General features: G+C 62.3%; 1 protein-coding gene across 1 annotated transcript; it reads right to left on the bottom strand.

Annotated features, from left to right (window-relative positions):
• Positions 1 to 399: 399 nt before the first annotated feature.
• CCND1 (cyclin D1) lies at positions 400 to 8,445 on the bottom strand. Its single transcript, XM_037062571.1, has 5 exons — positions 8,027 to 8,445; positions 6,334 to 6,549; positions 5,722 to 5,881; positions 2,863 to 3,011; positions 400 to 700 (listed from the first exon to the last, which is right to left on the bottom strand). Exons 1-5 carry the CDS (start codon positions 8,222 to 8,224, stop codon positions 536 to 538), a joined length of 888 nt encoding a protein of 295 aa, XP_036918466.1. The 5' UTR covers positions 8,225 to 8,445; the 3' UTR covers positions 400 to 535.
• Positions 8,446 to 14,081: the final 5,636 nt, after the last annotated feature.

The raw sequence follows: 14,081 nt of genomic DNA, 5'->3' as shown, positions 1-14,081 counted from the left end.
AACACACAAATGACTTATAAAGTGACTACATGCATGAGCAAGCAAGATACAAGATGCCTACAGCCGCCTCCAAGCTGTGCTCCTTCGGAAAAGCACAGGAACACACTTTTCTAGCTAAACATGCCCTTCTACTTTAAAATGCTTTGTCGAATTCTTCTAAGAACATTTTTATGCTTCAAACACAGAGAATCAGATCTAAGCCCCCTGCGGACCCTCCTCACATCAAGGCCCACCCTCACGCAGCGCAGACGCACGCACTCTCAACGCGAAAGCCGGCTGACTGCGTGCGTCACCTGCTACTTGGGTAGTACAACCCTCCCCCCACCCCCCCCCACGCAGGGTTATGCAAATACTATTTTTTTGTGTTTTTTTTTAAAGGTAGTTTTGGGGTACTTTTTTTTTTCTTTCACTTAAGTCAGAGATGGAAGGGAGAAAGAGCAAAGGAAAAACCAACAGGAGGGAAGGAAGCCTCCCCTTCCGGCCGTGGCCCATCAGGGCAGCACCTGGGGCTGCCCCCCCCTCGCTGTGAGCACCCTCAAATGTTCACGTCCCGCACGTCGGTGGGCGTGCAGGCCAGGTCCACCTCCTCTTCCTCCTCCTCCTCCTCGGCGGCCTTGGGGTCCAGGCTCTGCTGCTGGGCCTGGCGCAGGCTGGCTTCCAGCAGGGCTTCGATCTGCTCCTGGCAGGCCCGGAGGCAATCCTGGAAGATGGCAGGCGGGGGAGAAGGCCGGGGAGACGGTACTCAGAAGGAGGCCCCCCCAGCCGTCTCACAGGCCGAGCTTGCAGGGGTGGCCCCACTCAGGACTGGAGACCACAAGGCTGCTGGCCACCTTCTGGGAGCACCTTCTGGTCACCCTGTGCCTCCTCCACCTCCCCCGCTCGTCCCCGTGTCCCCAGCAGCGGGGGCCATCCTCTCACTGGACTTCCTCTGCCAGGCTCTGATCTCGGCCCCACCGTGTTGTCGGCGAATCTAGCCACTTGATCCAGGGCTGGGAGGCCCTCTGCACCCCATTTCCTTGGATTGAACCTCTGCCGTGTCAGCCCCACGGTGAACCCGGCCTCCGTGATGAATAGCCGTCCAAAGTGTTAGGCCGTGCATGACTGACAATGAATGCTGGGTGGCCCCGGGGGACCGGGACCCTTTATCCCGCTCAGTCTGCAGCCTGGAGCCTGGACGGTGCACGGGCCTTGGTGGTGCCCGCCCACAGCGGATTGCCGCTGGCGACCACCACGCGTTTTTGAGGGGGGAGGGGAATCTTGGGGCCCAGGGGCTGCTCCTGGTCTCAGTGACGTGTCCCAGCGGCTAGGAGGTGCTGCTCACGGCTGGGCGACCTCATGGCTCCCAGAGTCGGAGAAGAGGCTGGCCCCGGGATCAGGGCTGCCTGCCCCAGCTCCCAGGATACCACGCTGTACTTCTACTCTAGAATCAAACCTTCCACACAGGAAGGGGTTTAGCCACGGCCTGGCCACGGGTTTGCTGCCCAGAAGACGCGGGCCGGGAGGTCCCCAGGGTCTCCCCATGGCCGGAAGGTTAAATCGGGTGGACTCCCCCACTGCCTTTACCATTCGCTGCTGCAGGCAGGCAGGCAGGCAGGGGAGGTGAGAGGGGCCCCATCTGACAGATGAGGACGCTGAGGCCCAGGCGCCCAGCGCCAACCCCACTCCAGGCCTGATGGCTCCCACCTGCCAACGGGGGTGGCTCTTGACGGGCAAGTAGGGGCGGCTGTTGACTTGCCCCTGGTAGCTTGATGCAGTGGGGGCTGTGTGGTGGGCAGAGAGCAGAGTGGTGCAGGGAGGGGCTGCCTGGCCGCTGGTTCCCGGGCCCACTTGGACCTGGAGCCCCATCTCCTGAAGAGCTGACTGTGGCCCCCTGGAGAGGGGCAGGACCCCTGCCTGCAGCTGCCCAGGTGTTTCTGTGCCAGCTGAGCAACGTCCGTCACACTGGGTAACCAGACAGACCCTCGGGGGGGGTCACCCTAAATGTCACCCTCGGCCGCTCCCTGCCCTGGTCTGTCGGCTGGGAGGTGTTGTGTCTCAGACCCAGTTACCATGGCCTCTGTTCCAGTGGGGCCACTGGCCGTCCCCCAACCATGGTGGGCAATGTCCTGCCTGTGGCATTTGTAGTGAGTGTGCCCCCCCTCCCCCGGTGGTGTCCGAGTGGCAGCAGCAGCCCCTCTGGGAGCCGCCCACACATGTGGGCAAGAACGTGTGGTGCAGGCCTGTGTCTGCCCCCCCCCCCGGTCTGACGGGGCTGCAGCGCCTCCCAAACGCTCCAGCGTGGGCCCCGAGAGGGCACCCCGAGCCAGACCTGGGCTGGGGCAAGGGAGTCATGGGTCCCCAGGAGTAGACAGCTGACACTGGTGTCATTTGGAAAATGCCCTAGTAGTTACAGCAATGCTTCAGACGAGCACCAAGTCGGGGGCAAAACAGCCGCTTTAAGGAGACACGGGCAACTCTGGCTCCTACGGCAGTGGCCTGTCGCAGACGGCCGTCAGAAACAGGGTGGTCTCAGGCCTCACAGAGGCCCTTCTGCAGCGTCTCTTGCTGGCCATCGGTGCGGGTCACTGGCAGGACCTGCCTCGGGGCCTCTTCCTGGAGGGGACCCCGGGGGCCCCTCCTTCCCCAGAGGCCCCCAGGACAGGTGGGTGAAGCTGGCCCACCGTTGGCCTGTGATGGGTCCTGTGCCCTGAAACTCAGGCACCTGCCCACCCCCAACGTGACCCCAACCCTGTCATCTCCGAGGGCCCCGACACAAGCCAAAGCATGCCCCCGTCCACACCCCAGGCATTGGGGTGGGTGCCTGGTGCCCGGGACCAGGCAGCCCCCCTGCGGCCTGCATAGGAGTGGGGCGGGGCCTCTTACCGGGTCACACCGGATCACTTTGGAGAGGAACCGAGTGAGGCGCTGATAGGACAGGAAGCTGCCGGAGCTTCCCAGGCGCAGGCCTTGCACCGCGGCCACCACACTCCCGGCAGCCACCATGGAGGGTGGGTTGGAAATGAACTTCACGTCTGTGGCAGAGGGAGAGGTGAGGGGCCTGTGAGTGGAGGCACCCTGCAGGGTCCCCGTGGCCTGGGTGTCTGCTCAAGGGGCCTGACCGAGCACGTGTGGGGGCCCCGAACCCACCTCTGGTTCCCACCCAGGCACAAGGGCAGGCCCTGGGCTCCAGATGCACCCAGCTCTGGAGCTCGTGCCCTGCCCTCGCTCGCACAGTAACAGGCAGCCCTGAGAGAGGGGACACCCCACCCTCAGCCCTCAAGCATGAGTCTTTTGAGTGTGTTGGAGCGTGTCTTAGTGAGAGCCGGCCAACCCCAGGGGGAGCAGAGGGGTTTTCTCTAAGTCCCTGCAGTGGCCCGAGGACTGGAGACTGGAAGCAGTCCTCTAGGGACCTGCCCCCCCCGCAAGCCCCCGAGCCGGCATACACGTCCCCACACAGCCCACAGGCTTCCCAGTGGGGGTCCAGCCCTGGGCAGCCAGAACCCTAAATCAGGTGCTTTGGGGCACACGGTCATTTCTGTCAGCATACTCCCTCCCTGAACTGTAGGGAAACCCCCCTCATCTGATAAGGGTGGGTGGCACCCCCTCCCCAGCTCATGGAGGGCTGTGGGACCCACTATGGAAGGAGGGAAGGCAGTGAGGACACTTAAGTAGCACCCGGGGTGCCCGGGGCTGCCTGTTTGCTGCACCCGATGAGGAATTACTCGGAAGAGGCCACTATTCCCAGCACATTCATGGGGGAGTTGGGGGCCCTCAGCCACGGGCTGGGCTTGATTGTGGCCCTGCCACCGGCCACCACAGCACAAGGAAAGGCGCTGGTGGCCACCAATGCAGTTCTTTAAGGAAAAGCAACACCCAGCGCCAGGTGACGCAGGTGCAGGAATTCCGAACTCCGAGTGCAGGGCGAGCAGAGCCCGCCTCCTAGGGCCTTTCAATGGGGGTGCTCCCACCCCCGCATCATGTGACTGTGTGCACTTCAGTTACGTCTCTCTCACCTCGAGAGGTCCCTTGGTGTCAAGGGCATGGTTGCACCCCCTTATCTCCAAACTGTGTAGGCAGGGTCAGGACCAGGGCCCTGAGCATCTTCTGAGGGGTTTGGTGGGGGGCTGCTACTCCCCGCTCTGGCCAAAGGTCTCCCCCCCACGCCCCGTTAATGTGTACAAAAAGCTGAGTCTCCCGGGGTGGGCAGAGGTATCTGAGCACGCGGTCAGAGCGCCTGCTGGGCCCTGTGCTCACGCAGTGACCGCAGCAGCTTGGGAGCTGGACAGGAGCCAGGGCGCAGCGTGTGTGTGCCGGGCCTGCCTCCCTCACTGCCTGCACTCGCAGGCCGTGGCCGGCTTCCCCGGGGTCTTGGACGAGGGGCGGCTCCAGGCTGCCCTCGCCATCCAGTGGGGAGGGCGTGCAAGAACCACTCACTGTCTGATCTCCAGGAAGCCGCTGTTTCTCTGAGCGACTTTCAGCCCCATAAAAGGCTGGAAAAGTCTCTGGAGGTCTGGCTCCTTCAGAGACGCCCCAGCCAGAGGGGACGGCCTCTGTGAGGCTCCCCGCCCCCACCCCAGGGCCAGAGCTGGAACGCCCCCACCCCTCAGATCCATCCAAGCCAACAATGTCCTTGGCTTCTCCATCTGTCCCCACCACGCCTCACTGGGAAGGACTTGGAGGAAGCTGGAGAGGCCAGCAAGAACCGTCCCAATGCTGGCCTAGCCCAGAAACACCAGCCCCCAGAATACAGACATCAGGAGGGTGCACTGTGATGCCAGGCTTTGGCTCTGCCCCCCAGAGGTGATAGACACCAGAGGCCAGTCTCCCGTTTGATGAAATGTGGTCCTCAGGTTGCTGGGGTAAGCCCCAGACAGATGTCTCAACTGAGGCCTGACCAGGGCACAGGCGGGACCACACAGAGTTGGGCAGGATGGGGGCATGGGCCTGGAGAGAGGCAAGAAAGGGGTCACAGAGGTCAGGAACAGGGAGGGGGAAGCTGGAGGCCACCGTGTGCGGCTGTGTGTGTGTGTGTGTGTGTGTGTGTGTGTGCGCGCGCGCGTGTGCGCGAGCGGGAGGTGGGGTTCTGCCCTGGGCTTTGAAAGGCTGGCTGCTGCCAGGGGCTGGGCTGGAGGGAGGGAGGCAGGCACCAGGGAGAGGCCTCTCCCGAGCCCCGCCCCTCCCCCCGCCCCCAGCCACAGCGGCAAACTGCTCCGGAGCCCCTCCCAAGGCTCAGCTGAGGCGCCCCAAGCGGGGCCTCAGGCAGCGGCTCCTCTGGTGGCCGCTGGAGCCAGCCCCCGCAGTAGGGCCGAGCTGGCTGCCCAGAGCACGTGGTGCAGACACTGCAGGCCAGGGCTCCCCACCCCTGGAGGTGCCTCTGGCAGGTGGCCCAGCAGGGAGAGGCCAGAAGGGGGCCCCAAAGCCCAGGCTCCTGGAGGACACAGGGAACGGCTAGAGAGGGAGGGGCAGGGAGAGGCCGGCCTGGCGGCCAGCGTAAACCCCTTCTAGCATGGAGTGGCCCCTGCCTGGAGTGGGGGGCAGAGGCCACAGGGGCTGGACACAGGCAGACATGCCAGGCAGCCCCAGGAGGGCGACACCCCTCCACCATGCTCAACAGAACAGAGGCAGAGGAGCGCGTCTGAGAACAGGAAGGGGCTGTTCGCATGGGGAAACTGAGGCTGAGTGCAGGAAGCTCCCCAGGCACGTCCAGCAGGGACGCCAGGCCAGCCAGCTGAGTGGCCCTACCTGTGGCACAGAGGGCGACGAAGGTCTGCGCGTGTTTGCGGATGATCTGTCTGTTCTCCTCGGTCACAGGCATCTTGGAGAGGAAGTGCTCAATGAAATCGTGCGGGGTCGTGGCAGCCAGGTTCCACTTGAGTTTGTTCACCAGCAGCAGCTCCATTTGCTGTGGAAACAAATGGGTGAAGAAGCATGAAGAGGGGGGGACAGAAAGCTCTTGGGGGCCGAGTGGGACCCGGGCCTGGAGAGAGGGGATGGCGACGCTGAGGATCCAGGAAGTGGGGGATGTGCAATTCCAGACCAAAAGAGCGTACGTGCAGCGCGTTCCACAGCGGACCCGATCTTCCCAAGCAGAGAAGAAAGCCCTCCAGTGCCTGGAACGCACGCACGCAAGGCCTGGGGCACGACGCGCGCCGACGCCGCTAGAGGGCGCGCGCCGCCCACTTTTGGGCCACGCTAGGGGCGCTAGGGGCGCAGACGCGATCGCGGCGACCCGGGGCCCGCAGGCTCCCCGGGAGGGGCCCGGGCCACTGGGCCCCCCCCCCCCGCTCCCCGCAACCGGGGGGGGGGGGGGGGGCGGCCTTTGGCTAGAGGGATGTCGATGGGCAGCAGTGTTACCAGCAGCTCGTCGGGCTGGATGGAGTTGTCGGTGTAGATGCACAACTTCTCGGCGGTCAGGGGGATGGTCTCCTTCATCTTGGAGGCCACGAACATGCAGGTGGCCCCCAGCAGCTGCAGGCGGCTCTTCTTCATGGGCTCCAGCGACAGGAAGCGGTCCAGGTAGTTCATGGCCAGCGGGAAGACCTCCTCCTCACACTTCTGCTCCTCGCAGACCTGCTGGGGCACCGGGGCCGTGACCGACGCTGCCCGGACCCCTTCCCGGGCCCCCCGCTCGTGCCCTGGCCGGAGTCTCCAAGCGCGCGGAGGGTGGGGCAGGGGGCTGCAGACGCTTCCAGTGATGGTCCCACTCTCCCGAGTGTCCCCAATACCCACCCACCCCGAAACTGAAAGGGAAAGTCCCCAGGCGGCTGGCCCGGCGGGAGCGGGCACGATTGGGCGGTGCGCTCTGAGCTGGCTGCCCGCCCGGGGACCCCGGCCCGGGCGGGTGCTGGAGGCCCGCCTGGATCAGGGTCGCACCGAAAGGGGTGCAGGCCACGGGGCTGGGCGCCGCGCTCACAGAGCCTGTGAGACACAAAGGTGGCGTCCCAGGCCGCCGCGCCACATTTCCCCAGACGTCATCTTTTCAAAAAATATTTAAAAATATTTAAAAAATAATTAGGTACATAAAAAACCCCTGAAAATGACCGTCGGGCGGCCCTTTACCCGACCCGGGGGTCGAGAGCTCGTTGCGGGCTCCAGGGAGATCCCCAGGAATTCAAACTCAGGGCCCCCCCTGCCCTCTGGGCGCGGGCGCCGTTTCCCTCTGGCAAGGGCACCACGCCGCACTTTGAAAAATTATTTTAAAATATTTGCGGGTACCCTAGGCTCCCACTGAAAACCTTAAATGTGACCCGAGCCTCCACCTCTCTCCAAACAAGTCCCCCAAGCTGAGACCCCTGCCGATAAGGGTCAACCCCCAGTGTCTTGGGGGCCACGCGACCTTGCAGCCTGGCGTGCTCTCCGGCCCTGACTGGCCATGCAGGGCGCCCCGGGACTCGCTGCTTGAACAAAGGGCCCCCATTCCGGAGAGGAGTGTCCCCCCAAAATGCTAGAGCTCGGTCCGTGCGCCCCTCCCGCCAGTTCCCGGCATCCGCGCGGCCCCTCGCTGCGGCCCCAACGCCTCGCTAGCCGCTCCCCGCCCCCACCCTGCCCCCAATTATTAATAAACACTTTTGCTTTGCAATAAAAGAACAAAGATGGCGCATAATACTGGCACGAGCGGCCCTTGCATACGTGTCCATGGATATTAATTTTAAAGTCAAATATATGCCCCCTCCCCCTGGAACTAGTGGCTTGGTGGCCGACAGAGGCGGCGCGGCGGGGCTGGGGCACAGGCGGGGGCCACAGAGGGCACCCGAATTTCCAGCCCACACCCTCGAGCCAGTTGGGGTGCGTCTGGCACTCGTTTTTCCCAAGGGGACCCCTCCCCGGCCTCTCCCCTCCCCCCAGAAAAAAGGGAATTTCTAATGCTCCCACCCCCTCCTCGTTCAAAAAATACCCACAACATCTATATTTTTTGAAAATACGATTCCTAGCAACAACCCCAGAAAACTTCAGTTAGGGTGGGAAAAAGGGAAGGTGAGGCAGAGGAACGTGAGTTTGGGCAACAAGTTGCAGGAAAGTCCTAAGAGAGCCGCCCGAAGCCCCGCACCTCCAGCATCCAGGTGGCCACGATCTTGCGCATGGACGGCAGGATCTCCTTTTGCACACACTTGAAGTAGGACACGGAGGGCGTGCAGGTCTCCTCTGCCTTGAGCATGGCCCGCAGCACCCGGTCGTTGAGAAGGTTGGCATCCGGGTACGCCCGGCGGATGGTCTCCACCTCGCAGCACAGGAGCTGGTGCGCCATGACTGGGGCTCTGCTGGTCAGCCTGGGGCGGGCGGTGGCTCGGGGGGATCGGTCAGTGCTCGTCTCTACCTCCTGCGCTCCGCGCTCCCCCGAGCTCTTCTGCCCCTTGCCGGAGCGCGCGGACGCTGCTGCTAGCTGCTACTGCGCCGACAGCCCTCTGGAGGCTCCAGGACTTTGCAACTTCCAACAAAACTTCCCTGTAGTCCCTGTGACGTTACTGTTGTTCAGCGGAGATCAAAGCCAGGCAGAGAATGGGAGGGGGCGGGGGCGGGCTCAGGGGGAGGGGGCGCGCAGCGCAGCGCAAGGGAGCGTCGAGGGGCAGAGTCCCGCGGCGGAGTTGCCCCCGAAGCCCGGTTTTCATAGAAATGCAAATTGCCCCGAGGCAGCCTTTCTCCCCGCCAGGGAACAGGGGTGCAGGGGGGTACTGTTCTCCCGGAGTGGGTCCCTTGGGATTTGGGGGTGGGGTGGAGGTGGCTTTGCAGAGGGGGGCAACTAGGAGGGCGGGCAGGCCACACGCAATCGGGGGTGGGGGGTGGGAGACCGCATGGAGGGGGGACTGTGGGGCTTGGCGTCACCCTATATCCGAGCCGGGAGAATGGGCGCATTTCCGAGAACGCCACGAGGGCACCCACGGGCGGTGAGGCAGCCAAGGAATCTCAACGTCTACGTCTTCTTTCATTTTCATTAACACGTGTAAATTTCAGGAACCATTTAGTATTCAGGGACACCCAGTGGAGCCCACAGCCCTGCTGGAGGCTTCGTTCCTGTGCACAGGGGGGTCGTTGCAAATGCCCTGGGGGGTGACCCCGAACCTTTAAGAGACTTCAGCCTAGCATGCATGCGCTAGCTCAGAAAAATAAAATAAAACAAAATAAATGCCCGAAAAACCCAGCAGCAGCCCAAGATGGTGGCCAGCATTTCCTGAGATCTGAACTCCCTTGCCTGGGGGATCTGCGGGCTGTCTTCCTACCTTAGCCGAGTCCATCCTGGCGGGGGTCCCTAAATCCCAACCCACCCCTCCCAGCAATTTAACTGCTAGAAAAACACCCTGTTTAGTAGGCAGCCAAACAGTGGTCTCTGTCCTGGCTCATTTTTAAATTAAAAATTAAAATAAATCGCTGGCAATATTTGTCACCTCTCTGCCTGGGACAAGACCACCGGAAGCTTCTTAATTGATTCTGTTGGGGGTTTGGACACCTTTTCATTGTCATAATCTGCCGTGGGGCTGCACTCGTGAGCCTGGTAGGGATGGCAGGGGCTGGCAAAAAATAGAGCAATTGTGAGTTAAAGAAATGGGTGTACTGACCAGATGATTTTTAAACAAAAATCTATATATGTTCCTGACTATATGAGGGCCCCCAATATTGTAGCAAATTTAAGAGATGTATAAAATAATTTTTAAAATGTTTTATTAGATTCCGTCTTTTCTGTGCTTTACAAAAAATAAAGGTATTTTACCCAATCTTAACATTTTAATAAGTTTTACAATACCTCCCCCAAATTAGGAAAACTGTTCATTTACTTCCCTTCGAATACATCTCAGTGTTGTCGAACCACCGTACCCGCTGCCAGTAAAGGCTCAAAGGACGCGGATAAAAAGCCCACCCTCTTCCCAAGGTCGCCCGCACCACGGCAAGGCGCCCCCACTTCCAGGGCTGATTCTTCCCGTGCCCCCTCCCTTTCGGGTGTTAGGGTTACAGGTATTCCGGGTCCAGAGGGTAATTACCCTCGGCTCACGCCTCAGAAGCCGTGGGTGGCCCAAGCAGAGAGCGCCCACTGCGTGTCCCCCTCCCCTGGCACCCACGCTCCGGTTGGCCCGGGGCTGGCTGAAGCCTTGCAGCATCAGCCCGCGCACGAGGGCGGCCGGGCTGCTTTTTCATTCATAAAATCCCAACCCGGCGGCCGCCCGGATGATTTATGGGGCTGTGTGCTATCACCCGGCGGCTCCCGTCTCGGGGGTCTAGGGGGCCGGAGCCCCTCGTGAGCCCCTGCCCGGCCAGAGGCAGGCCAGCGATAGCGAGGGGTGGAGGGGCAGACAGAGGATCGCACGCTCGGGCAAAACGGGCTCCGGGTCCAAGAGGGACCTCCCCGTCCCCCCAACCCGGGAGAAAGGCAGAGGAAACTGGAATTAGCATGAGCCAATGGGGGAGAGGCGCTGTTACTAGGCGGACCGGGCAGATCTCTACGAGGAACTTCGTTGATTGCCCCGCTCAGGGACGGGCGCAAAAGTGCAAGCCCGGCCAGTGAGCGTGAAGAGCCGTCCAGGAACCCGCGGGGGAGGCGCTGGAATTTGGGGCCCCGGGTGGGGGGGGGGACTGCTGCCGCCCAGCCCCCACCAGGGAGCCCAGATCTGCATTCCCCGGAGCCCCCAAGGGGGCCAACAGCCCCTAGCCCTTGAGGGCTGCTCCTTCTAGGAGACAGAGAGTACGTTTTGATTTTAATTTTTTTTCTAAGAGAAAAGCAACTTAAAAAAACTTCTCTGTTGCAGTTTTAATTTTACACTGCGTTAAAAAAAAAAACCCACCACGAAGCAGGAACTGCGAATTCTGGGCTCATTTAAAGTACTCTGCACTAGGTTCTTGGTAACCATTTGGAGACAAAAGGCTGGCGGCCCAATCGGTAGGGGAACCACGTTGGTTCGAAAGGAAATCCAAAAGTAACTTAAAACACCTTCCCTCTTTCCTCGGCCCCTGGCCCCCCACCGTGGTGACGGTGGCTCCGGCGGATTGTCGGCCCGGAGAGGGAGAATTCCGCGGCAAGCGCGTTTGCCACCATCCCTGGCTGTGGGAACCTTCATTCAAGGCGGGGGAAGGGCGCGCGTTCATTCAGGAACCCGCGGGCCGCGGCGCCGACCCTGGAACGCAACGCGGCTGCGCGCCGCCCTGCCGGACGGACGCTCTGGAGAGGGGGTACGGGGCCCAATGCAGATCTTACACGGGTGTCGATCTCTGGGCACCCGCCTTCTCCCGAGAGGGCGGGGGCACCCAGGTGGGGTCACCTGCAGCCGCATACCTGGCGGCGACTTGAAAGGACTTGGCTCCAGCTCCACGAGTTTTCCTTTGTTAAGCCCTTAAATTGTCCTGAAAAAACGCTTCCGAATGTAGGCCGCAGGGTTCCGGGAGCGCTCGGGCTCCCCTTCCCCCAAGACCGCTCGCTTTGGGGGTGCTCGTGGCGGTAGCTGCGCCCGGGCTAGGCCAATGCGGTTCTCCGGTGTCCCAAAGCTGCGGCCTCTGGCCCAGGCACCTGGGACAGTCACAAGCTGGACACAGGGACGGCCGCACCTTCCAAGCCCGGGACGTGCGTTTCTACCTCTCCTCTGTTCATTTCAGCCACACGCAGACCCCGCTCGGAACCCCAGTCCTCAATATGGTGGAATGCGGGGTCGGTTCACGCCTTCCCCACCTTTGAACATCTCGGGCGAGGTGTGCGTGAGAATTAAAAAGCAAACTCCAACAGGTGTGGGAGGGGGCTGGCTCCCCCTGCCTCTAGGATCCCGAGGGAGAAGGTGCCCTTCCGGAGAAGGTGTCCTTCCCTGAACGTTGCCCCTCCAAATGTATCGCCTGGTGCTCTGAGCAGCGGGAAACCCGGTCTCCTAGGAACTCCCTGACCTCGCGGGCGGGCCCTGGACAGGGCGCTGACCAAGGGGCTCGAAGTGGGCACCCAGATTGAGTTGATAAGCGACTGCAACTAAGGTAAACCCCTCGGGAGGTGAGGGAATGACCTAGGAGGCCATGTCTTCCAGTCTCCCGTGGCCAACAAAGCGACCAGGGCCGAGACCCGCCGCCGCAGAGAAGCAGACTCCAGCCCCTGGCTAGGGCGCAGGGTGCTGCTGCATAGACTTTCGGGGCCTCCAAAACCTGCGGTGGGCAGCGACTTGCGGGAATGGGGCCTGCCTGCAGGAGGACCCGTTGGAGACCCTCCTGTGGCGTCGCTACCCCGGCCGGGGACTTGAGGTCCCTACCCTTGCCTCTAGGACTTGTCACCCGGCGCCCATCCTCTCCCCTTCTCGGAGACTGCGGGGAGGACCCGGCATCCTCCTGCCCTCTAGTCAGCTTTGTTCTGCCCTCAAAACGCGGAAGTTTCCATCTTTTGCCACGGTCCTGGGGGTGGATGGGTGGAGGGACACTCGGGGCTGGGTGGTGATGTCTCGGTTATGGGGACCCTCCGTGTTCTGGGGCTCTGGACACTTGCCGGGAGGTGTGGGGGAGGAACTTTTTTTCAGGTGACTCGAGAGGGGTGCCACTGCCTAACGCCCTGCACTTTTCCCCATAGGCCTCTGGGCCTCACTCAGCTGGGCCTGCTGGCAGGACACGAGTTTGGACCCCCTGGGGAGTTCCTGGTGCGTGGGGGGTGAGGGGTGAAAACTACCCAAGCCTCGCGGGGGTACTCGTGCAGGGGCTCGACCTGCCTCTGAGGTTCTCGGCCACGGGGCCTGGGGCTGGGTAGCAACCGGTCTGGGAAGGGAGGCTCGGTGGGAGGCGCGCTGCGGGAACCTAGGCCTTGGCTCAGGAGCAGAGCCGCCGCCGCGCATTCCGCGCATTCCCGCCGGCCTCGGCTCTGCCGCCACGTGGTTGCTCTGCGCGCGGGTGCTTACCGTAAGGCTTGGAGAAGGCGCGCACTCCGGCTCCGGCTCTGGAGCGGGTAGGAACCTCCCAGGATGCGGAACTCCCACGCAGGGTCCATCCACTGTGGCCTGCCGGCCCTTTCCCAAAGTATAGATAGGGGTGGCTTTTTTTACGTACTAAGGAGGGTAGCACTGATGATGCAATGACGTATTTCTTCGTAAAAGGCTGGAGGGGTGCTCAGGCCCCACTGCCGTCCGCCAATAGGGTGACTGGCTGTCCATCTGAGGGACGTGATGGAACCAGACCGGTGACCATTATGACTTCCCAACAGTGACAGCGTAGAAGAGGGGCCGCAGCTATGGGACAGTTTTCTTCTCTCTTCTTTGTGAATCAGTCAAGCTGCAGACTCCAGGAGGTGCTTAGCGCACAGGAGAACGCTTGGTGGCTGGCTGTGATGATGAAGAAAACCCTGTAGGGCAGCTCCGGATAAAGAACAGCGGGCTTCCCCACACTGGGAGCCCCCAGTGGGACTTCTGCCGCAGCCCGTGTGGTGTGGTGCCACAGCCCAGAGCTCCAGAAGCCCAAGGCCCTGCCCAGGTCTTGGGGGACCGGACCCGGTGCCGGCCGCCCGGTCGTGTGAAAGCAGCCACTCCGCTCAGGCGAAAGAAGGGAGGCCACCGCAGGTGAAATCGGCTGAAGGTATAGGCCGGTGGCAAGGCCGGGAGCCGAGAAGAGCCACCTTGAGCCTATGGCTGGGACACAGCCTGCCTGTGGGGGCCCGTGCCAGCGAGGGGTGGAGAGGGGACAGAGCCCGGTTTAAACATTAGGTCCCGTGGGAGCCTCTGGTGCAGAGAGGATCCCTGCACCAGCCAGCCCGGGGGCTTCCTCTGGGCCCCATTGTCCTGGGCCCCTTCGGACCGAGCTGTCTGGTCACCTTCTAACCCAAAGGCAAAGCAGGAAGCAGCAGCCAGGCCAGCGGGGCCGCCTGGGAGCAGTCTAGCTCAGTAGGGTGGGTGGCTGGGCTCCGTGGTCGTCCCGCCAGCAGGGGCACGGGTCCCCTGTGGGCCCCGGGGAGTCCTATGGCCCTTATGACAAAGGGCCATAGCAAACTGGGGGCTTAAAAGGACAGACACTGACTCCCCCACGTCTAGAGGCCGGGGCCCCAAATCAGGGTGCCGGCAGGGCCGACTCCCCCCGAGGCTCTGGAGGGGGCCCTTCCTCTCCTCCTCCAGCTTCTGGGGCTCTAGACAGCCCTGGCCTGGGGCCACAGTGCCCAACCTGTGCCTCCACCT

Source organism: Sturnira hondurensis, unplaced genomic scaffold (assembly GCF_014824575.4).
Source record: "Sturnira hondurensis isolate 20B ecotype Veracruz unplaced genomic scaffold, ASM1482457v3 Scaffold0014099, whole genome shotgun sequence".
NCBI classification, from domain to species: Eukaryota; Metazoa; Chordata; class Mammalia; order Chiroptera; family Phyllostomidae; genus Sturnira; species Sturnira hondurensis.
This window is presented reverse-complemented; position numbering and strand designations above follow the sequence as displayed.

Bases quoted from the DNA above. Each gene is read 5' to 3' on its own strand.
- CCND1 (XM_037062571.1), bottom strand. From the start codon at position 8,224: ATGGCGCACCAGCTCCTGTGCTGCGAGGTGGAGACCATCCGCCGGGCG. The intron at 3,012-5,721 runs GTAGGGCCACTC...CCTCTGCCACAG, and splicing joins CGTCGCCCTCTGTGCCACAG to ACGTGAAGTTCATTTCCAAC. The intron at 701-2,862 runs GTAAGAGGCCCC...GCCATCTTCCAG, and splicing joins AAGTGATCCGGTGTGACCCG to GATTGCCTCCGGGCCTGCCA.